Raw genomic sequence first — 25083 nt, 5'->3', positions numbered from 1 at the left:
ATGATTTTTGTCAGGATCTGAGTCAGATCAGCTCTCATCTGATCATGGGATCAAATGTTCTGCTGAAAGGCAAAATATCTCAAATTGTTTTAGTTTGTGTATGTGTCAAGTTTATTTGTTTTTAAAGTGATGTTTATCGTTCATAGTTAGACAAATTACATGGTACTAAATATTGAATGGTGTTTAACCCTTGTAAGGTGTTCGGGTCTGTTGGACCCGTTTTCATTTTTAATCAAAAGAAAAATGATACGATTAATATTTTTTTCAAACTGAGACTCATTTATGAGGACACAAATGTGTATAATGACATTGGTTTTACAACGTAAACATGGTTTATGACGACATCTGTGTCCTCATACTAAAACATACTAAATGGTGTTTTTTTTTTTATTTAAAAAAATGCCAAAAGTTTTCTGTGATTGGTAGGGGTAGGGTTAGTGTAGGGGGATAGATTATACAGTTTCTACATTAGAAAAACCATATGGAGAGTAACCATACACCACATATGTGAGTGAGTGAGTGAGTGAGTGTGTGTGTGTGCGCGTGAGAGAGAGATTGTGTGTAAGTGTGAGAGAGTGCAAGAGTGAGTTTTGTTTCTACCCCTGCCGTTCCCACACGAGGTTGTAATTCTTAAATGTGATTTAACAAAGGTAAAGAGGAAATATTAACCATATATGCTGTAATGCTTGTAATTTGGGATGAAGTAAACATCTATTGAGTATTTTAACATAACATTTTTGATTGTGTTGAATTAAAAACCCAAAAATGCAGCGGGTCCACCAGACCCACGAACACTGGCTGAATAACAAAAATATGAACACCACACAAGGGTTAAAGGCAGATTTACTCATAAATATAAAAGGTACACACATCATATCAGTGTTTCAGCTCCGCCTTGTGGACGATAAGTGTATCTGCATTAATATATGAAAACAGCAGTGAGAGGAAAGAAAGAAATCAAGGCTGTGTAATCCAGCTCCTGGTGAGCCACTTTCCTGAGCTTAGCTCCAACCTCGTTAAAAACACCTGGAGCGGCTAATCGAGGTCTTTTAGGTTTACTAGAAACGTCCAGGCAGGAGTGTTGGACTCTGTGTTTATAATTCATACAACATCTATTTACTTGAATAAACTAATTATATTTACTGTTATCAGATTGAGTTTGATATGTAGAGTTAATTAAGTTAATGAAAAATCTTATGATTCTGTGTACACTTGGTGTTTTTGGTATTAACTGCTTATGTATGTGAATGTCCTGAGTTCAGATCCTCCTACTGCTTATGTTAAAATAATGCCCCAAGACCAAAACTGACCAAATAAAGCTCAGTGGCTTCAGACATAAAGCCCTGTGATTTAAACAAAGTGTCATGTGTTCAGATCCCTGTTGTTAATGTAATACACCTTAATTAAAGACATAAATGATCTTGAAAACCACATAAAAACCTATCAAGACTCAGTGGCTCAGGTGATAAAAGGTTGTGTTTTAACTTTGGAGACCTGAGTTCAAATCCCTCTATTGCTAACATTAAATTGTTTGCATTATATCCAACAAAGTGGCCCAAACTCCAGCACTCAGTGTGAAAGTCACAGTGGCACAAGTGGATAAACACACACTCTCTTGTGATAAGACTGTGCTTGAGGTTTGGGTTCAAATCCCAACTGAAAGTTTATTGTAAAATCACAGGTCACACACAGGATAACAGTGAAGTATAAGTTCCTGCACATGTTGAGACAAGAGATCTGTGGCTCACAGGGATGAGCGCTGCCTCACGGTTCAGAGGTTGCTGGTTCGATCCCAGTTGGGTCTCTGCGATAGGAGTTCGAATCCCACTATTGCAGACTTTAAACTCTTCTCATTAGACAAGCTGTCCTGAAAACCAGTCACTGGCACAAGATCCATGATGGGCGAGTGGATAAACACACACACTCTGAGGACGAGGCTGTGATGAAGACACGGGTTCAAATCTCACTTTAACTGCTTTATTGGAAACTCTCAGGATAACAGTGAAGTATAAGTTCCTGCACAAGTTGGACAAGAGATCTGTGGCTCACAGGGATGAGCGCTGCCTCACGGGTTCAGAGGTTGCTGGTTCGATCCCAGCCAGATCTCCGCGATAAGAGTGAGTGGTGTGAGTGGAGTGTGTGGTGTGAGTGGGGCGCCCAAACGAGGGGGATACCGGTGCGGTCTCCCCCCGGAGCTTCCGGGACAATCTCCAGCAGGGGTTATACTTTTGGACATGAGGAAAAAAAAAATAAAACAATTATTTATTAAAAAATGTTCAACCGCCGTCCCTTCCCCACCCGTTTGGGTTCCCATCATTTGCTTTATAAAGGGGTGACCCCTCAAAAAGAAAATGATGGGAACCTACATGTTCAGCAGTCAAACAAACAAACAAACAAACAAACAAACAAACACACACACACACACACACACACACACACACACACACACACACACACAATATACATTACCTGTCCATGAGCAGAAGGCCATCATTATAGCCGCTGTCTGTCCACACGACTCTGAGCTCTGCTTCTGCTGGCCGGGTTTACGCTCCACAACACACATCACACATCCTGTAGAGTCACAGACACACACACACACACATCATCACACACACTGAATATCTAGGGGGAAAACAGAATTACCAAAATAGTCTCATATTACATGTTTTACATCAGTAATGCTGAATTAATCGTCTCGTTTTAGTTCTGATGATGATATTAATTCAATGACTGACACAATTATGAAAACACTGAATAAGAAAAACATCAGAACAAGATTATAGAAATGATACACAATGAAAACAAAGGGCATGTCACCGCTCTTTACTTTGTTTCATACTTGTTGTAATATTGAGACATTTTTCATTAAAGTACCATCTAAAGGCTGTGGGTGCGTCTCAATCAGCTCTAGATCAGTAGTCAGGACACTGGTTAGGGGGTCAGCCCATTGCCTTATGTCTGTCCTGATCAGTCCTGACTACTGAACTAGAGCTGATTGAGACGCTCCTGTGTTTCCTCTCATACTCCAGTCATAACAGGAAGTAGAAAAGCCAGAAGCGGCAGGACAACATCAGAGCTCCACAAACTCCTGCTGACTCTCACATCAACCCAGAAACCACTGCAATATCAACCCAGAAACCACTGCAATATCAACCGAGTCCTTCTTATTCCACTTTATAGTGTGAATATCAGAGGCTGAACAGGGAACACTAGCGAGAGATTTGCTCTATAGCGCGTGCAGGTCATTTGACGAGAGAAATTGACTTTATGGGGAAAGTTACTTACAGGTGAGTCGCTTGACACTCGGTCCTTCATCTTATCCGTCTGTGTGTCGGTTTTATTTGCAGCTTGTTCAGGAATATGTGCTGTTAAAGTCACATTAAGAGCTGACATCTCATCTGCAGGATCTGCACGTGTTGTTGTGATTGTCATCGAGCGTCATGTTGTCAAGCAGCCGAAGAGTCAGACTGAAGGAGAAACCGCTTCTGCCGCCTAGAGGAGCGGAGGAGAACTGACCTTTACTGTCGTGTTATAGTGGAGATCACATTTGAGGCTTTGACTCATGAAGCAGAAACATGTTTAAACCCCACAGATGCAGTGGCCATCTGAGTCTCAGTTACTTCATGCAAGAGAAATTAGAATTTGGAAACTCACATTAGACACAAGCTCTGTGGAGCAGAAAATAATTGTTTGCCTTTTAATGTTAAAGTCTGTTCTTCTGTGTATTTTAACAGAAAAATGTGATTTTTCTTCCTCCGTTCAAGTCCATTAGACATTATATGCAGTGGCGTAATTCACTCAAATCACCACAGGAGGGCAAACTTGTAGATCATCTGACTTTTTGGCATATATATATATATTTTTAAAAGGATAGAACAACAAAATCACACAGATCAGTATTTCAGTTGATACAAAAAAATTACTTAAAATGTATTATACTGTATATTTAGCGTATATATCAGTTTGCATATTTCAATGTCAAACTGCTTTTCACACAACACTTATCCAAATAAAAAACATTTCTATAAGAGTAGCGCTGGTTTTCTCATAATTGAATAATAAATCTAAAGAAACACTTTGCAACATGTTGTGTGTGTTTATTTCTGGACAGAGTATCAATGCTCATCCATCAATGATGAGCTTTAAATCTAAAACATCATCATTTCCTCACAGGCTCTGTGGCGCAGCGGATAGTCGTCTCACTCTCAAACCTGACAGTCCTGGTTCAAATCCCACATTTGTTAAAGTTATTCCTCATTTAACACAAAGCTCTTGATAAAACCTGTTCAAACGCTCGTCATCTCCACAGTCTCAGTGGCTCAGGAGAGAAAGAGTTGTGTTTCAATCGCAGCGTCCTGAGTTCAAATCCCACTATTGCAGACTTTAAACTCTTCTCATTAGACAAGATGTCCTGAAAACCAGTCACTGGCACAAGATCCATGATGGGCGAGTGGATAAACACACACTCTCTGAGGACGAGGCTGTGATGAAGACACGGGTTCAAATCTCACTTTAACTGCTTTATTGGAAACTCTCAGGATAACAGTGAAGTATAAGTTCCTGCACATGTTGAGACAAGAGATCTGTGGCTCACAGGGATGAGCGCTGCCTCACGGGTTCAGAGGTTGCTGGTTCAATCCCAGCCAGATCTCCGCGATAAGAGTGACTGGTGTGAGTGGAGTGTGAGTGGAGTGTGAGTGGAGTGTGAGTGGGGCGCCCAAACGAGGGGGATACCGGTGCGGTCTCCCCCCGGAGCTTCCGGCACAATCTCCAGCAGGGGTTATACTTTTGGACACAAGGGAAATAAAATAATTTAAATTATAAAAAACTGTTCAACCGCCGTCCCTTCCCCACCCGTTTAGGTTCCCATCATTTGCTTTATAAAGGGGTGACCCCTCAAAAAGAAAATGATGGGAACCTACATGTTCAGCAGTCAAACACAAACACACACACATTATATACATTACCTGTCCAAGAGCAGAAGGCCATCATTACAGCCGATGTCTGTCCACACGACTCTGAGCTCTGGCCGGGTTTACGCTCCACAACACACATCACTGATCCTGTAGAGTCACAGACACAGACACACAGACACACAGACACAGACACAGACACAGACACAGACACAGACACAGACACAGACACAGACACAGACACACACACACACACACACACACACACACACACACACACACACACACACACACACACACACACACACACACACACACACACACACACACACACACACACACACACACACACACACACACACACTGAATATCTAGAGAACAAATCACATTTAGGTCCATTAGACATTATATGCCGTGGCGTAATTCACATAAATCACCACAGGAGGGCAAACCTTTAGAGTTTTTGGCATATATATTTATTTAAAAAGATAGTCAGTTTGATACTAATAAATACTATTATTACTTGATTATAGCGTATATTTAGCGTATATATCAGTTTGCATATTTCAATGTCAAACTGCTTTTACACGTGACACTTATCCAAATAAAATACATTTCTATAAGAGTAGCTCTGGTTCTCACAATTGAATAATAAATCTAAAGAAACACTTTGCAAGATTGTGTGTGTTTATTTCTGGACAGAGTATCAGTGATCAATGATGAGCATCTTTTACAGCTCAAACATACGTTAAAATGAACTTAGAATAAAACAAAAACTGGTTCTCTAATATATCAATCCAGTAGATTACCTACAGTAACACTACAACAGCACACACAAAAACCACGAGCCCGTATTATTCTACTATATAATATGTATATCAAATGGCCATTCATTCAAAGATTATACCGATTAATTTGTTGTCCTGCAGAAGGGAGTTCAGCAATAGAGCAGGAATGTAAACAAAAATTACCTGACAGTATACACATCAACATGTAGGCCTACTAATTTATCTGAACAAGTAGACAATGACTGTAGTCAATGACCAATTTATAGTACAAAGCATAAAGTAGTTTAAAGACTCATTTTGGCACAAATAGAACAATGCACTTATGAAGGTCAGAGGGATTTCAGCATGTAAACAAAACCTAAATGACCTGACAGAGCTAACGTTACTCGTTTTAACTAAAGAAATGCTCGCTATGTGCAATGTTACTTACCGGTGAATAGTGTTACGCTCCATTCCCACATCTTATCGGACTGCTTGTCGGTTTATTTGCTGAAATATGTACAGTTGTGTGTGATATTAATATCTGCACGTGCTCTAGCGACTGTCATCAAGCGTCGTTGTCGTCGTCAAGGATCCAAAGGTGTTACTCTGACAGTGAAACCCGCTCTCGCCCCCTAGTGGAGCGGATGAAAAACTGCACTACACTTTCGGTCATTCTGCTTCATCTGAGAGGTTGTCGTGGTCCCGTTTTTAATGGACAGGACATGCCATGGGACACCTAAGTTCAAGACTTTTTATTTGTATTTTTCAAAACAAACAAAAAATCACCCAAATAAATAAAAAATCTCCCCCTTGCTCCCTTTTTACACCTGTCTCTCTTCAGGTACCTCACTCCGCCCAGCCTGGTCTGGTTTGCACTCTCACATCCTGGCTGTTCAATTCCAGGTGTGGTCTCCACACATTATACAGCAGGGGAGGCGACATTCAAAATAGGGACACACCCCAAACATTCCTGTCTCATCAGCCGTAATTCAATCAGCATTACAGTGTCATTCAAATGCATAGATGCTAATCCAATCACTCAGGCAGTATTGCTCTAAACTTGTCATGGTAAATAGTCAGGAAGTGCATAAAGACAAAATACTTAATGTCTCAACCACTTACACAGCCTGACGTAATCTCCTTAGAATTTCCTCAAGTTTACTTCAAAATGTAAAACACAAATATAGATAATGTTTTCAGTTATATTCTATAATGTTTTCAGTTATATATTATTACATTGGGACCTAGATACAACAATGTATAAATTTGTAATCCAACAGTATCTATGGTTTAACCTCCCTCGTACGTGTCTTTCACTCTTTTAGTTTCTTTGGTATAGCACCATATCGACTTTCTGTTGGGTGATCGTTACGTTTTAAAATATATTTAATGATGTAATTTATTAATGTAGTGTAGAAAATTGCTTTAAAATATTTTCTAATATTTTTGCACAGTCATTTACCGTTCTTCGTGAATACAGCTGAATAGCTGTAAATGAGGCAGAATTTGACGAGCAAATTAATAACGGCAAGCTACTGTTCAGTTTTACGGGATAATACAGTATTTTTTTATTATAGTCACATGCTTGGGCCAGCTAACACCTCAAAGGAAAATCACGAATCATCAAATCCCATTAACAGGTGTGCAAACGAAAAGGATTAACATTACATTGATCAGTGGACGGCGCTTCACCTGCATGCGGCTTTTCACTTCACCAATTTATTTTGTAATATTTTTTACAGTATTAAACTGTTGTTGCAGATAACAGTAGGTCCACTGTAAAATTACAGCATTCTACAGGTCAATCTAGCTGCCTGTAGTTTACTGCAAATTAACGGGGAAATATTTTACAGTGTGTGATGGCAAATCTGAATTTTCAGCATTATTCTATATGGAGAGGCTGCAGATCTGGAGAAGGCAGGCATATGGCCCAGACAGTTTTACGGCCCTGTTTTTCCTGTTGTTTTTGGAGTTGTGAGATCCAGGTGCTCAGTGCTCATTAACGCCGCCAAGAGCAGCCTTATCTCGGCTAGTCCTTCTGACGTTTGCCACTGGTTCTGATGCTTCTGTAGTGTAGTAGTTAAACATTAGGTACAGTTGTCTTTTTCTTCTCAGATGGCTAAATGGCCCTTGGAATTTTAGGAAAGGGGTGAATTGTGTTTGTCTTCATAAAATGCTATGTAGGACACTGTTCTGTAGCTGTATGACAACCAATAGTGAATACTACAGCAGATAGCTAGAATTCATCGAGGCTCCATATGATTACAGCTGTATGTCTGATGGGCTAAATACGGTTAATATCTGAATGAGGCCTACTACAGTCTCCAGGGTCACTTGGTCCTTTATATTTGCTGATCAAGAAACATTTCTTGTCTATTTTGAAAAAGTTGTGCTTAATATTTTTGTTAGCGATAAATGCTTTTGATTATTTTTTGATGAATATAAAGTTCAATAGAACAGGATTTTTATTTGAAATAGATTTGTAATGTAAGGCACTGTGATGTGTCATCCACAAGATGCCGCTATAACGTTGTTGCGTTATAAGGTTATAACAGATTCAAGTAACTTTAGCGCTATTCGAGCCTCTTGATACGTTCTTCCGTTCATTTTATCAACTCTATAGGTAAGCCATTCTAACAGCAGTGGAAATTGAAATGTAAAATATCTTTGTTTTCTCTCTAAAGTTCAATTCATAGATATAATTTCTGTTTTAAACTGCTTAAAGACCTAAATGCAGAATAAGAGGGAAAGTCAAAATGTTTTATTCTTTCTTTTAAATTTGATTAATTCATGGTGGCTGATGCAAAGTGATGTATGATAATATAAGCAGCGAGAGCTTGCTATTGAATTACATGTGCACTGAAATGGACTTTGCTAGTTTGAAACTTAACTTGAGTTCATTTTATCAGCTCTATAGATGCTGTGGAATAAATTGTCAAGCCACGACCCCGAACCCCTCCTGGTCCGCGTCCTCTCCCTCTACCACCATCCATGAACATACATAACAAGACGCAGAGTGGCAGCGGCAGTGTTAGAGACCAGTAAACGTACTGGAGAGAGAGAGCGAGGGCTACATCGTTGGTGCCGTGACCCGGATGGGAGTGAAGTTTCGGGGCGTGAGTGTAACGGAGGCCAGCTAGTAGTTGCTGTGCAAGTAAACCTCACTCCTCTGAACTCAAAAGACGCTCTAGTGACTGAAGCTAGAGGTTGCAGCCTTTAGCCTCCTTGTTAGAGCGTCTGACTCTCATGCCGGTAGATCTGGGTTCGCGTCCCGATTTGTTCAAACAGGAGGGGTCACATAACATTATAAATGTCTTTACTGTCACTTTTAGACTTTGTACTGAATAAAAATATTAATTTCTTTAATAAAAAGAAAAAAAACTTTTGAAGGGTTGTGTATATCGAAGACTAACATTTTATTGCTTAACGTTATTTTCAGTATTATTATTTGTTTATAATCATTTGTATGATGTATTTTGAGAAGTCAGGCTGTGTCCGCACATGTGTGTGCCAAGAAGAGACATGGATTGAGCTATATTTGGTACAGGAGTGTGTGTTCTTGTTGCATATGTTTTCCGCTGATGCATTTGTTCCATAAAGTAAACGTTCTATTTTAAACATAGGATGCATGTTTCTTTACCTTCTAAGGATATCTCTTCCTATTGAGAGAGAGCGAGAGAGAGAGCGAGAGCGAGACATATAAAAATAATAAATAAGAGATCTGACTGGTGTCCGGTCCTGTGCTTCAACCATAACAGGGACAACGCTTAATTTCCAAATCAACATATATTTGTATAATTCCAAAGTATGGCATTATACCATTGTATCATTCTTCCCAACCTGAATGTGTTGTAAATTAAAAATAAATAAATACATATATTAAATATCATATATATCATTGATGTACAATAAAGTTAAGGAATGAGTAATGTGAACTACTGGTAAATGTTTTAAGACAGAGTTTCTGCAATAACACAAACAAACAATGACACATGAAACATGTAATTTAAGATTTATTAAGTGACACAGCTGCCTTTCCAGTAAATCGTCATGTTTTTCCAAATACAAATGTTATATTTTACACTATGTAACAACATCCAGAAGTACTTAAAATAATTATTAAAAAAAATTCTTATAAAATAACACTGCTTGCAGTCTTTTTTCCCCCAGTCACATATAGTGGAGTATAATACAAAAAATAATGCTCTAGAAAAATAAAGTTGTCTATTTTGCATCCAATAACAATACAAAAAAAACATCCATTACTGTCGTCAACAGAAAACTGTCACACATTTCAGCCACAGCTATAATGTGTAAACATAATAAAAGCAATAATCAACCAACTAGGTCAGCCGCTTAGTGTTTTAGTAAGCTTTTGATGAAAACCAGGTTTTCTAAAGTGATTTATCCTCCTCTCACTACTGGGCAGTAGCTTAGCTCTTTGAGCCAAATGGCTTTTTAATGCACTCATATTTGACTTTAAGGCGTCCTGAGTTTTCTGTGGTTTTTTTTTCTGGGGTGCTCCCTCCTGTGGAGACCTCTTTGTTTTAGGTATAAAGGTGCTGCTCCACTGGTGGTGAACCTTTTGTTTAGCAGAAAGCACATCGCTATAGTCATTGCAAGTATCAGAGACTGTTAAGGAAGAAGGGGCTGAAAAACGCCGCTCTCGAGCATACATTTGTTTTTCTCTGTTGGATCCATACAAGTCAAATCTCACTTTCTTTGGCTCAGTTGTTTTGGTTTTGTTCACTGACAGAATACCATGCAGCTCAAACATTTTTGAGGGTGACGTGTCATTTGAATGACAGGGCACTTCCTCTGTAACTTTCTGTGGGTTTTCTCTATGGTGAGGTGAGGTTCTCTCAGGATAATCTTGTCTTGCTTGCTGGTGTTCTTTGATTTTTTTTACCTTTCTGCAGTCCTGACTCTCATCACTAGGGCGTTTTTTGGAAAGATTCTTCTTTTGTGGCAACTTCTTTTTAACTACAATATCTGGAGTGAAAAGCACAGAATCATCAGAACCTGTACTAGCGCTACCAGATTTTAGCTTAAGCTTTAAAAAAGCAGATTTTTTTGAAGGTGGTTTGTTGCATTGCAAAGGTGGTTGGGGCTTGGCTAATTTGTTTTTCTCTGTTAAATAATTTTTCTGCTTATTTGGTTGAATCTCCTGTTCCTCTGGCCTCTCAATTTCAGGCACTTTCGGTGTCACTGATTTTACCATACTGTCACTTTCACTTTTTTGACTGGTCAGTCCTTCATCTGCAATACATTCCTCTGGAGAAGCAACATTTGGCTCCTTGACTTGCGATTGAAGAGATGCTAAACTACAATTTTGTCTCAGTTCTGATTTGAACAAACTTTTACTTTTTTGTCCTTTCAGTCCTTCATCGATGCATTTCTTTGGTGAAGCAACAGTTGGCTCATCAACTTTCAGGTCAAGAGATGGTCGACCACAATTTGGTCTCAGTTCTGATTTGAACAAACTTTTACTTTTTTGTCCTTTCAGTCCTTCATCAATGCATTTCTTTGGTGAAGCAACAGTTGGCTCATCGACTTTCAGGTCAAGAGATGGTCGACCACAATTATGTCTCAGTTCTGATTTGAACAAACTTTTACTTTGTTGTCCTTTCAGTCCTTCATCAATGCATTTCTTTGGTGAAGCAACAGTTGGCTCATCGACTTTCAGGTCAAGAGATGGTCGACCACAATTATGTCTCAGTTCTGATTTGAACAAACTTTTACTTTGTTGTCCTTTCAGCCCTTCATCAATGCATTTCTTTGGTGAGGCAACAGTTGGCTCATCGACTTTCAGGTCAAGAGATGGTCGACCACAATGTTGTCCCAATTCTGATTTTACCATACCATCTCTTTTATGTCCAGTCACCCTTTCATTTTCAGTGCATTCCTCTGGAGGAGCAACATTTGGCACCTTGACTTGCAGTTTAAGAGATTGTAGACTGCAATATTGTCTTGGTTCTTTGGTGCATTTCTTTGGTGAAGCAACTTTCAGTTCAAGAGATGGTCGACCACAATTTTGTCCCAATTCCGATTTTACCATACCATCTCTTTTTTGTCCTGTCAGCCTTTCATTTTCAGTGCATTCCTCTGGAGAAGCAACATTTGGCACATTGACTTGCAGTTTAAGAGATTGTGGAGTGCAATATGGTCTCGGTTCTGACTTCTGACTCTTTTGTCCTTTCAGTCCTTCATAAATGCATTTCTTTGTTGAAACAACAGTTGGCTCATTGACTTTCAGTTCAAGAGATGGTCGACCACAATTTTGTCCCAATTCTGATTTTACCATAATCTTTCTTTTTTGTCCTTTCAGTCCTTCATCAATGCATTTCTTTGTTGAAGCAACAGTTGGCTCATTGACTTTCAGTTCAAGAGATGGTCGACCACAATTTTGTCCCAATTCTGATTTTACCATAATCTCTCTTTTTTGTCCTGTCAGTCCTTCATCTACAATGGATTTCTTTGTTGAAGTAACAGTCAGCTCCTTGACTTTTAGATCAAGAGACGGTGGACTATGGTTTCGTCCTAGCTCTGATTTGACCATGCCATCACATTTTTGTCTTGTCAGTTTTTCATTCCCAATACTTTCCTTTAGCGAAGCAACAGCTGACTCCTTGACTTTCAAATCAACACATGGTGGACAACAATTTTCTCCCAGTTCTGATTTCACCATACTGTCTCTTTTTTGTCCTGTCAGTCCTTCATCCACAATGCACATCTTTGGTGAAGCAACATTTAGCTCTTTGACTTTCAGTTCAAGAGATGGCGAATTTTGTCCCCGTTCTGATTTTACCATAGGGTCACTTATTTGTCCTGTCAGCCTTTCATCCACAATGTATTCCTTTTTTGAAGCCACATCTGGCTCTGTGACTTCCAGTTTAACACATGGTGGACAACAATTTTCTCCCAGTTCTGATTTTACCATACGGTCTCTTTTTTGTCCTGTCAGGCCTTCATCCACAATGCACATCTTTGGTGAAGCAACATTTAGCTCCCTGTCTTTCAGTTCAAGAGATGGCGAATTTTGTCCCAGTTCTGATGTTACCATAGGGTCACTTGTTTGTCCTGTCAGCCTTTCATCCACAATGTATTCCTTTTTTGATGCCACATCTGGCTCCTGGACTTCCAGTTTAACACATGGCGGACTACAATGTAGACCATGTTTGTTTGATTTAGCAGGGGAGCACAGTACATCAGCCTCATTTGTCATGGGAGAGCATTGCTCCTCTTCTAGCTCCAGCAATGGTGCCTGTTCCCAACACTGGGGGCAGAAAAGATTAGCATCACTGTCCGTCACATTAGTTGAATTGGATATCTTCATTTTTGAACCACAGAGAGAGCAAATATCATAGTAAGGCTGACTAGGTACATCAAAGCAAGCTACAAGATCTGGGCAGTCAAAATTTGATGTAGTTGTTTTGATGCTGCATTCAGGTTTATCTTCCAACTCCTGGAAAAACGTTTTAGCGTCTTCAGATGATAACACTGTGATTTCCATTGACAAGCAATCATCGCCTACACCATCATCTTCCACCAAAAATATGTCTGAGGAGTTACTACAAGTGTCCTCATTGCTTGGATTTTCATCTTCAGAGATGTCTTCCACCTGCCATATGTCTGAGCAGTTAGGAAGAACCTCCTTATTTCCAGTATTTTCATCGTCTGAAATATCTTCTACCAGGCAGATGTCAGAGGAGGTAGGAAGAACCTCATTTCCAGTATTTTCATCGTCTGAAATATCTTCTACCAGACAGATGTCCGAGGAGTTAGGAAGAACCTCGTTATTTCCAGTATTTTCATTGTCTGAAATATCTTCTACCAGCCAGATGTCAGAGGAGGTAGGAAGAACCTCCTTATTTCCAGTATTTTCATCATCGGAAATATCTTCTACCAGGCCGATGTCTGAGGAGTTATTAAGAGCCTCCTTATTGCCTGGATTTTCATCGTCAGAAATATCTTCTATCTGCCATGTATCCCTGGAAATACAAAGAGTCTCAGTAGAAAAAGACACCTCAGAGTTTTTTACACCATCTGAAACATCGTCTCCAGGGCTCTGAGTTAGTAAATCTGACACAGACACACTATGACGTGTTTGCTCAGAATGATCTTGTCTGCATACTTCCATTTTATTGCTGCAGTCTGTAAGTTTCTCTGTAGATCTTTCTGAGAATGGAGAGTTATCTGAAGGTTGGGTGTTAAAATTGCGGTTTTGTTTGATGTCCTCTTGTTTTTTGAATGTCTCTTTCTCACTGGAGACGTTTTTCTCACGGGGGATGCTGCTCAGAAATGTCCCTTTCTCACTGGGGATGCTGCTCAGAAATGTAATTCTAGACAGCCCTGCATATGAATGCCCATTGTTTTCTGCATCCATTTCCTCCGTGTCATTTCCTGACTGGGGTGTTAAAAGAGCTGTTGGACTACACGTGTCTGGATTTACATCTTTCTCCGCGGATGAAACCTCTGGCAGGTCTTTGAGGGAATTCACACCTAAATTGCCCGGAGTGACAACAGCGTTATCAGAAAGTAACTGTGATGGCGCCTCGATCGCAGTTATGTCATCCAACAGCGGTTCTGAAAGCAGCTTTTCAATATCAGCTGGCTGTCCATAAACATTTAACCAAGAAGACCTGAACTCCTCAGACGACGAATACATCTCATTGTTGAGAACTTCGCAATGAGCTAGCTTCTTTAAGTGTTCAGTTTCGATGCTTTCAAATACTACAGACTCATAATCCCTTATGATTTCTACAGATGAGAGCTCCATTAACTCCTTTCTAAATAATAAAAATTTCTCCACAAGATGGACTTGATTCTCATTCCAATAGAGTTTCATGATCGTATTCACAGAGCTCTCAGATTTCTCTGGATATCCGGATGATAATTCCTTCAGCTCTAAAGACTTCACTGAGTCCATTAGATTCCCCAGTGTGTGCTTAACCACTGGCACACTGGACAAGTCAAAAGATGTATTACTTGAATCACAGTCACCTTGCTGAACATTATTTTGACATTCAACTAGTAGAGCAGGATTAGTAGAGCATATATCAGTACTTGTAGGGATAGTAGAGCATATATCCATACTTGTAGGGATAGTAGAGCATTTATCCGTACTTCTAGGGATAGTAGAGCATATATCCTCACTTGTAGGGATAGTAGAGCATATATCCGTACTTGTAGGGATGGTAGAGCCTATATCAGTACTTGTAGGGATAGCAGAGCATATATCAGCATCTGCAATGTTGCTTGTACTCTCAATTTCCAGGCTTTTCTCCTCCTGTTGAGCCGTTGGTGAGGGGGATTCAGGCAACTTGTCATCTGTAATTTTTGGTGCATCAGACTCTTTAAGTGACCAGACAGAATCAATCTTTAACGGTGGACTGTCAGCTCTTTTGGGGCTGGTATCAGCCATCTGTGCAGTGTTTGAGGTCTGCTGGGAAATGGGTGGAACGATGGCTATGGCCTTGTGAACTTGGTAAGAGACTTTCTGTAGTGCAAACACCGCCTCAAGACAGTCCGCTGGGTCCGTACTATACTGTATGATGTGTTGACTGATTCTTTTAGGTCTGTTCTCATTGCCACCTGTCTGATGGGTACCAGGTCGGACAGCTTGCACTCCCAAATCACTTCTGTCTTTGTTCCAATAGTCTCTCTGAACCACAGCACACTTGAATCTTTTATTTGGGGGTTCAGCTGTACACTGTGCACTAGGTTCAGAAAAAGGTTCCTTTGAATGATGGTCAGTCCTGCTGGTTGCACAAACCTCCAACTGTTCCGAACCAGTGTTGTGATGTGCAATTATTTCATCTGATTGCTGCGTATCTGCTTTTTCATTGTTCTTTGTACACAGTAATCTATATATTAGCGAATTAGCAAATCTATTGTGGAAGCCAGCCTGGGCTTCATTGATCTGTGTGATTTGTGAGGTCTCATTAACGTTACATGTCCCACTGTTTGTGCCCTGAGACTGTTGCTCAGTGCTTTGATTATTCTGAGATTGGGTTGTCGATACATCTGGACTTGCATTTGATCTCAGTTCTGGCTGGTTTTGGTTAACAGGATTTTGGTTTAAATTATTGGAAGGCAATGAACTGCCACTCTGTGCACCAGAAGGTGGTGTTGTAGAGTTGCATGAGGTATTACTGGTCTCAGTTTGGCTCGGAGCTTGATTTGTGGAACTTTTCTGGGAATCTTCTTTTTTATGGGCCCGAGAAGTAGATTTTGGGTGGCGTCCTTGAGTCTGGTGGTGCTTATTATGTTGTTTGCCTGAGTGTCGTCTATAGAACTGTTGTTGTTGCTGATGATGATGACGAGGAGCCGTTCTAACAGGTTGAAGTTGCTGGTTGTTCACGGAACAAGAGCTGCCATTGTTGAACATGTGGAATTTCCAACCCCTGTTGTTAACCTCAGAGCTGCTATGGTCTGACTGTGGCGACCAAAACATTTGAGCTTGATTGTGGCCTGTGTTTCTGTAGTTCTGTGGGGAGGAATCGTTTGATTGCGTGTCAAATTGGGGATAATACCCATTTGTGTTTGTGTTTTCAGATGGGTAGTGCTGCTGTGTGTTGGAGCCTGCATACGGGTATTGGGAATGGGCCCGGTTTGTCTGTGTATTATATCCATTAAAGTTTGGTCGAAAATCAGCATCTTGTTGCCCATTTGAATATCTGGCCTGTGATGTGGTATAAGGTTGGGTGTTGTACTGTCCCTGGAACATATTGGATTGTTCATTCCTGACATCTTGGTACTTAGGCGGGAATTGTTCTTGGTAATGAAGTGGAGGTCGTTCTTGGTACCGAGGTGGAGGTCGTTCTTGATACTGAGGTGGAGGTCGTTCTTGGTACTGAGGTGGAGGTCGTTCTTGGTACTGAGGTAACCGCTCTTGGTAATTTGGCTGGGGAAGTTGATTTGAATTCCATGTGTATGCCTGCATGTTAAAGGTTCCTCAATGGCTGCTTCCGCCGTTGCCCTTTTGCTGAGTTACCCAATAAGTGTTCTAAACAAAGAAAAATATGTTAATAAAAGCAAATATGGAAATCAGGTCACATTACATTCAAAAATCAAATGTTTACTTGATATGCATTTGGAAAGGGGTGGGTTCTAGAAACCTGTTTGAAAAGTAATTTGGTGTATTCGACTTGCACAGACCAATCAGTGTATGATTGGCATTGACACTTAAGTACCACGAGATCGATTGGAAAGCAGACGGCTACATAGGCTTTCTAATTGCTCTCGCAGTACTTTAATGTCATACACTGATCGGTCTGCGCAGCGCCGCTTCAACACACCTATTACTTTTGCAATTGTGAACTAGGGGTGTGCGATATATATCATCTGCGATAATATCGTAATTGGTGTTTTAACGATGTGCGATCTGACATTATCGAGTATATCCCTCACACACACAGAGAGAGTGCATGCATACACTACCTGATGAAGTCTACATTAGACTAGTGCGAGTGCACATTTACAACTTAGTTTGAATAAACGAGCAGACACTGATTAGCTACTTGCTATAAGTTTATTTATATTCACAGTAAACAAATCCTTAACATACAAAAAAACCTTTGCAATGAACATGCTTTGTTTTAAATAAATCACACACAGTTAACTAATCCTTTAAAACAATAGGCTACTTAAATTCTATAAGAGCTGCATAAAAATGAATGAGTAGCCTAGGCCTAAATTACAAATGATCAAATCTACATACCTTTATCAAAGAAAAAGAAAAAAGTCGAACAACGACTGTTGTGATAATACCTTAATTAAACTAACTAAATACAGGAAACAAAAAAAGGGCAATGACATTTTAAATTCCTAATCTTTTTCGACTTCCAAGTTCCGTGACAGGAACACCAACACGTTCACTTTACTCGGTTTTAGTGACGATCTGACAGGGGTAGATATGTTACCCGCAGTGCTACTCACTCTGAGGCTGTGCGTGTAGCACAAATACACATGTATTTACGTGCCAATTTTGCTAAGAGCGGATAGCGTGTTTCATTGTCTCTCCACCATGCTAGTGGATTAGCCGTAGAGTCAATTGGTTGTTCTTAGAGATAGCGGGTTAACTCCGTGTCAGCGCGCGCTCTGATCAGTAAAGGGGCAGATATTTCAGACCTCCGTTTATTAAGGAGATCTCCAAGATTTCTCTTCTTGGTAGGGGGTGGTGCCTTTCTCAGCCATCAGCTTTCAACAAAAATATATTTTTTGTGATTTTTTTTTGTGTGTGTTTTTTTTCCGAATATGAACGGAGGACTTACGGGTGTCGAACGACATAAGGGTGAGTAATTAATGACAGAATTTTCATTTTTGGGTGAACTAACCCTTTAAGGTTTCCACTAAACCACAGGGGAACAAATTGTTTTTACTTAAAGTGGTAAAGTACAAATGAATTGCCATGTGTACAGAGAAAATGTCTAGTACAGTAGGACAAAGAGCCCCTTCTCTCGGATACCGTTTTGTGTAAGTATAACGTGTCTGTCTATAATCGACAATGTTCCATCATGTATAGTCTAGAGACATATGATCAACTGTACTTTTACCTCAAGGGTGCCTAAACCCAGGGGCAGACTGGAGCAGAAATGTGGCCCTGTAAATATGTTTATAATCAGTAAATGTTTATTCTGACTAAACGTAACTGTGACCTAATATTTTTTTTAATGCTATTTTCATATTTTTATTCTTAGAATTTGTTTTACCATGTTCTTGTTGTGTTTGTATTGTATATGTGCACTGGAAGCTTCAGCACCAAGAAAAATTCCTTGTGTGCGCGCGCAAGCACACTTGGCAATAAAGCTCTTTCTGATTCTGAGCACTTAAAGAGGAAACAACTAACTAACTAACTAACTAACTAACTAACTAACTAACTAACTAACTAACTAACTAACTAACTAACTAGCGGTAAATCTCTTTGTTAGAGAATGCAATACTACTAATAATTGTAATAATATTAACAATAATAATATAATTACAGTAATGTTATGATTTTTTTTAGCATAGAATAAAGTTTGATCGAGCTTGGAGTCAGGACTGTTTTTATTATTATAACACTATTAGGTATTATAGTCTCATCACTTGCCTGTATATTGTTCCATATGCATGAAGACTTACAAAAGGCGATGTAAGGAAGAATATCATGTCAGTTACTTTTTCATATTGTTAATTAAAAGGTGAATGAGAATCTGTCAGCTCAATTGTCATGTAAGAGATTAATATTGTCATTTTGTCTGCAATGTCATTTGCAGATTAATATTTTACCATTCTTTGTGTCCTGGCCTATTATTGTTTTACAAATGAAGCTCTTAATACTGCTGCCAAGAGATGTTTACATTAAAACATCAGTTTTGTTGTTGTTGTTGTCTGTAATGCAGCTAATTTTTGTTTAATTTTAATTTTTTTTTTCAATTGAAAGAACAGTATATTTAAACAATGCTTAGAGAGCATTTGTGTGTGATTTGACTTCTGAGAACTTGGCTCAAAGTTAATTAAAACAACCATTTCAAAAGCTGAAGTGACTTTCTTTTTTATATATTATAGTCAGAATATGTATTAACTCAATGTTTTAACTAATTGAAAAAGCAAAAAAAAACACGTTCAAAATTGATTGATTGATGTCAATGACAATAAATCGACAATTAGTCGATTAATTGTTCTAATAATCATTAGATTCATCGATTATTAAAATAATCGTTTGTTGCAGCCCTAGTTATAGTATTTGTCCATTCAGGAGCTTGATATCGGTCATTTTATGGAATAGAGCTGTGGAATTGTGGAAAAGAGTGTAAAGATTCGTATGTTTATGAAAAATGCAGCATATTAGAAGGATTTCTGAAGGATCAAGTAACACTTAGGACTGGAGTAACGTGCTGAAAATTTAGCGTTGAATTTGTATTAATATTTCATGTGTTTTTACTATATTTTTTATCAAATAAATTCATCATTCTTCTTTCAAAAACAATTTAAAAAGGTATTTTCCCTTTGATCACCAGTGTGTAAAGTTATGCATCTGAACTAATTAGCAATTTATATTTTGATTTTAGTACATGCCACTTTCCTAACACGGGACATAGGCTACCTTGCATCAGTATCTGACGGGACTGGGAACTAAAGAAATAATCTAACAGTGTACACTGATGTAATGTTGGGTTTTTAAAATCAGTGTTCACTTTACTCCGCTTTACATTTCATGACATTTAATGCTGGAGCAAAGCACTTTTTATTGGAATGTCATGCCTAAAATGTCCCTGCAATCTTACAGATAAAAATAAATGTCCTTTGACAGCTCTAGAGTCAAAAATGTAAAACCGGCCTGCGTTGGAATGCAGTGTTCCTCAAGCACTGGCAGCTGTTGTTCATATTACCGTTGACTTGTGCTGTGACCAGTCATGACCTTAAATGCGGTCTAACTAGTTCAGCGCTCTTTTTAGTGTAATATTACCTAAAAACACCCTCACCTGCATTTTAGCAGTTATTGTAAGATTTGAACGTTACCATTTTTTCTTTTTTAATAACTAGCAATTAAATATGAAGTATTGATGAGTATTTTTTTCACTGGTAACTTCTCATTAGATGCTAGTACCCTTTCCAATAGTGTGACTATTGGACTAACTTGTCACTAATAGTTAATACTTAGTGACAATGTTGTGGAAATTTCAAAATTTCTTGTGTCCTCGCTGCTCAATGGTTGAAGAAAATCGAAGTTCCAGGTCTCAGAAAATCAACTTTATTGCATAGACAAAGTGAGATGCCAGCTGCTCATCTGAAGCTTCAAGGGGTAAAACTTAATCTCTTATACTGTTTTCTTATCACTTTACACCCAATAGGTAACCTAATACTTATCTTTTTCTTTTGGCTCCACCTTGCAATCTGCCACAATTATAATTATCCTAATATTGGTGGAAAATCCCCAGCTGTTCCATTTTTTTAATAGCATTTACATAACAGTGTTTCCAGGACATTTCTTAGTTGCTTTCAAGACATCTCCTTAGATACCTAGGTATTTTCCATACATCTGATGCATTAGGCCTGGCTTTTACCTTAAGTGCACACTTTACTTCTACATGCTTTTCTAGGTTACAACAACAAGTGACTTTTCCGTTGTTACTGGTAACCTACAAGTATTTTTGCAATAGAGACTAACTGAATATATACCAATTACTACTGGAATAAGTATTAGTAGCTGATGAATAAGAGAGCCAAAATTTTAGGGGACAGCCAGTGGTAGTATTAGATCTCAGTATGGTATGCATGCATGTGTGTTCGACTTTGTCTCTATTGGGTAAAAGAGTATTTGGCTGCTCTCTTGATTTAAACGCATACCATACTGACATGACCATGACATGATACAGTATGTGGTCAAGAATTCAGGAACAGTCTCTTAATTCTGTTCATATTGCTCCCATACCATACCACAAACATACTGAATTACTAATAAAATATACTACAATATTTACATGGTACAGTCTCAAAAGAAACTGGTAATGTAGTGGTGTTTTTTGTACTTTCATGAACTATTAATGGTTTGATACTTGGAAATACATAGTCGTTCACAAGCTGCACGTGCACTTTTTTTATTGCCAACAGGATGCATTTCTAGGTTTTGTTTCGAGGAACAGTAGATAGCGCTCTGTTATCTCCGTTACAAAGCTTCCCGTTACATTTACTCCCAAAACTGCAGCGTGTGAATTAGATGTCCGAAATATTGAATTGCGAAGAATTCTGCTTTCTGCATTAGGTGTGTTCGACTTGAAGCTGCGCTGCGCAAACCGATCAGTGTATGACATTGAAGTCCCACGAGAGAGATTAGAGGGCAGATATGCTAGCGCTAACTGAATCGTGAGGAATTCTGCCAACCCTTTCGTCAGACTGAACGAAAGAACTGACTCAAAAGAGTGCTTTGTCGCTTCTGATTCTAAAACGCCAAATAACTTATGGAACATAAGACATAATTGTTTTGTTTCTCAGGTCAGTATAGCCTACATTGGGTTTGGTCGTGTAATTTATAAGCAGTGCTGGGTATAAATGATTACGTTATCTGGATTACGTAATCAGATTTTGCTAAAATGTAGTACTTGTAATCCGATGATATTACGTTTAATAATGTCCAAAAAGATGATGGTTACTTTTGTATGGATTACATGTATAATGTCCAAACAAATTACTGTTACTTTTGTATGGATTACGTTAATAATGTCCAAACAGATTACGGTTACTTTTGTATGGATTACGTTTTATAATGTCCAATCAGATTACAGTTACTTTTATGGATTACATTTACAGGATTACTTATTATTCACACGATGGCAGTAAATTATTAAAAATGTAGTGATTCTCCCTAGCTTTATTTTGGTAGTTTTTATTTTCAAATGATTTATTAATTTTTATAATCTAATCAATCATTAGCGACTCACAATCCCCCTGCAGCTCTTTCATTATTAACCCCAGTTTGGGGAAACCCTGCCAGATATGCTTAATGTTATATCATGTTGTTGATATAAAAATATATTTATCAATATGATACACAATAAGCGAGTTCGCTAGGTAAATGTAATCAAAAATGAGTGCGAATATATTAATCTACATAAGGTAACTAGAATTTCGTCAAAGTAATTTGTAATCAGTAACGGACTACATTTGCAAGTAATCTGCTCAACTACCGCTTAAATCTAATACTAATGTGAAGAAACGACTCTCTATAAGATAACTTACTAGTGACATAAACGTGTATACTAGTTAGTTAGTTATAATGAATACATGTTAAACGACTCGCCAGACTTGTTAAGTGTGTGGGCAATGCATACATGTCAGGGCGATGCAAGAAATGCATGCAGCTCACCAAAACACCCAGCGGATGGATTTAAAAAAGCGAAAACAGTTCCAGAAAACAAACTAGCCGTGTTTAATATATTTACACAGACGCCTCGTTTAAGTTTGAACTTTCCTAACTCCGTGTAGTAGTTAAATACTCACAATTTACAGTGAATCTCCGACATCGACTCCGTGTCCGCTTTGGGTCGCCAAATGTATCCTTTTCGAGACAAAGATTAATCCGCATGAGAATCCCAGAGGCTCTTGTTTTAAAGCGTTGCATCAAACTTGCAATATCACACATCCACAAGTTGAGGTGAGAGCGGGAGGAACCCGCTGCGCGTTCTGAGGTGGGTGCGACCCTTGCACATGTGCAGATGACAAAAGAAGGGGCTGTCTTAAGACATCCTCCGCCCACCACTTATCACCTATGAAAAAAACCACATGCTGCTTATGTAAATTTCCACATGTACCCAAAGTCATTTGTTTCTCACTGTTTTGAATTATTAGCTTCTTTCAACAATGTTAATAAACAGCACTATTATGTGCAAACATGCATGCGTTTGGAGACAATTCCTTATCCTGTGTCACGTGCTGCATTAAACGTGTCATGTTCTCAAACATAAAGCAAAAAACAAATGCGATGCACTTTTGTAACTGCTCCAAATGTATTGCAACGTTTAGACAACAGGTGATCACCTTAATTGATTTATTTCTGTCTTTTTTTGTGGGACATTTCTCCTCGAGCTGCAATCATCACATTTATATATCAGTGTGCGGACACATTTGTCTTTTGCTATAGTTATTTTTGTTGTTTGGGTTTGAGGATGTGCACACCTTTGTATTTTTGACTTTGGATGTTCTCAAACATAGCCTACCTCATAGAACAGAATGTAAACAGATCAGAGTACCATTCAATGTTTGCTAACCCTTACGAAAATAAACCATGGTTTTACTACAAATAAAACCAAAAAACCATGGTTATTGTAGTAAAACCATGGTAACCGCAAATTAACCATGGTTTTGATTCTCTAACCATAGTTTAACCATGGTATTTGTGGTAAAACTGTAGTTATATAAATGGTATTCAATTAGCCAAAAAACCATGGTTACTACATTTTTACTACAATAAAACCATGGTTAATTTTCGTAAGGGAAATGCCATTCTGTGAGGTAAGGTGTTTATTTTTTGAGCTTTTTCATACCATCGTTCCAGTGGCTTGTGCCCTCTATAGTTTTCCTGGCTTACATAACGTCCAGGCTATTCCACAAGTAGCTTTGCTCAATAAAAATATGCTTTAGCGTCACTATGTTGTGCACATAACCAATTGGTTTTGCAAGCATGCATTTGATGGATGTAAATGGCAATACAGCACAGGGGTGTAAAAACCACAACATCCTGCAGATGTGGATGAAGCACTGTGCGCTGACGTAATCGCATCTGCCCAGTCCTCCTCCTCTGAACACAACATCGATCCACAAAGGTTGCAAAATACCAACAGCAAGAATCTCAATGTCCCCAGTCAGTAGGGTGAATTCAGGGTGATTGGGACACTTTTTCCAAGTCATCTCAATGGCAAAAAGTGTCCCAATCACCCTAAATAGAAACGTCTGAGCATTTTAGACGTTTTCTGGACAATTTTACAACCACCAGCCTCACAACATCGAATCTTCTTAGACGTGAAATTAGCATACTATGTGAAATGCATATCTAAAGTGTGATTTTGATTCAACACTCTGTATGACAGGCTAGATACATGTGATACATTTGGAAACAATGTCCTTCACAAGTCTGCTCACACTGTTTAGCATATACTGCTTTCTCTTCAGCCCTGTGCACCAGTTATCTGGCCTACTTGCTCTTGTTTGTAGATTTTTTTTACCCCAACAAAACCTAGAAGTTTCACACGTCAAGGATCATTGATCCAGTCAATAAAGCCAAGGTGCCAGCTGACAATCTCAGCAGCTTTCTCTTTCACACCCCCCGAATGTCCATACATCCTGTTTTTTTTGTCTTTAAGCCCATCCCCATTGCATTTTCCCAGTTATTTATTAACCTTCTTGGCATATTTTTAATGGTGGTGCACTACCAACTAATCTATTTTCAAAAAACACATGTCAAAAGAGCATTTACAACATGTACGCACCCGGCCTAGGGAGAGACTAATATTGTCAACTATGCATACAACTTTTAAATCAAGAGAGCAGCCAAATACCCTTTTACCCTGTAGAGACAAAGTGCTTCACAAAGCCTATACTACAAAAATATAGGCCTATCATGCACTGTAAAAAAAAATATGATTAGAAACTCATAGCAACTTGTGTTTTTACATTTAACATTTAAACTTTGTTTATGAGATTCAACGCGGTACCAACAAGTCAGTTTAATATAGGCCTAATTTAAGTTGAAATGACTTGCACAACCAAGTAAAAATATATGGGTTTAAATGTAATTTAGGTAGAAACATGTTATTCCTAATAAAAATATACTAGGCCTGTAATCCCACCAGAAGTTCCTGCAGGATGATGTCACCCAGGAACTGGCTTTTTGGAGAAATGAAGGAGTAGTGAAGTTA

At 38.8% G+C, this 25083-nt stretch overlaps 1 protein-coding gene across 1 annotated transcript; it reads right to left on the bottom strand.

Annotated features, from left to right (window-relative positions):
• Positions 1-9686: 9686 nt before the first annotated feature.
• On the bottom strand, positions 9687-23573 carry LOC307127060 (uncharacterized protein). Its single transcript, XM_079818023.1, has 2 exons — positions 22670-23573; positions 9687-16694 (listed from the first exon to the last, which is right to left on the bottom strand). The coding sequence occupies exon 2, from the start codon at positions 16629-16631 to the stop codon at positions 10035-10037; it is 6597 nt and encodes a 2198-aa protein (XP_079674149.1). The 5' UTR covers positions 16632-16694; positions 22670-23573; the 3' UTR covers positions 9687-10034.
• Between the last annotated feature and the right edge of the window lie 1510 nt (positions 23574-25083).

Source organism: Gobio gobio (assembly GCF_949357685.1).
Source record: "Gobio gobio genome assembly, chromosome: 5".
Lineage (NCBI taxonomy): Eukaryota > Metazoa > Chordata > Actinopteri > Cypriniformes > Gobionidae > Gobio > Gobio gobio.
This window is presented reverse-complemented; position numbering and strand designations above follow the sequence as displayed.

Excerpts from the sequence above, each read along its gene's own strand:
- LOC307127060 (XM_079818023.1), bottom strand. The coding sequence starts at position 16,631 with ATGCAGGCATACACATGGAATTCAAATCAACTTCCCCAGCCAAATTAC.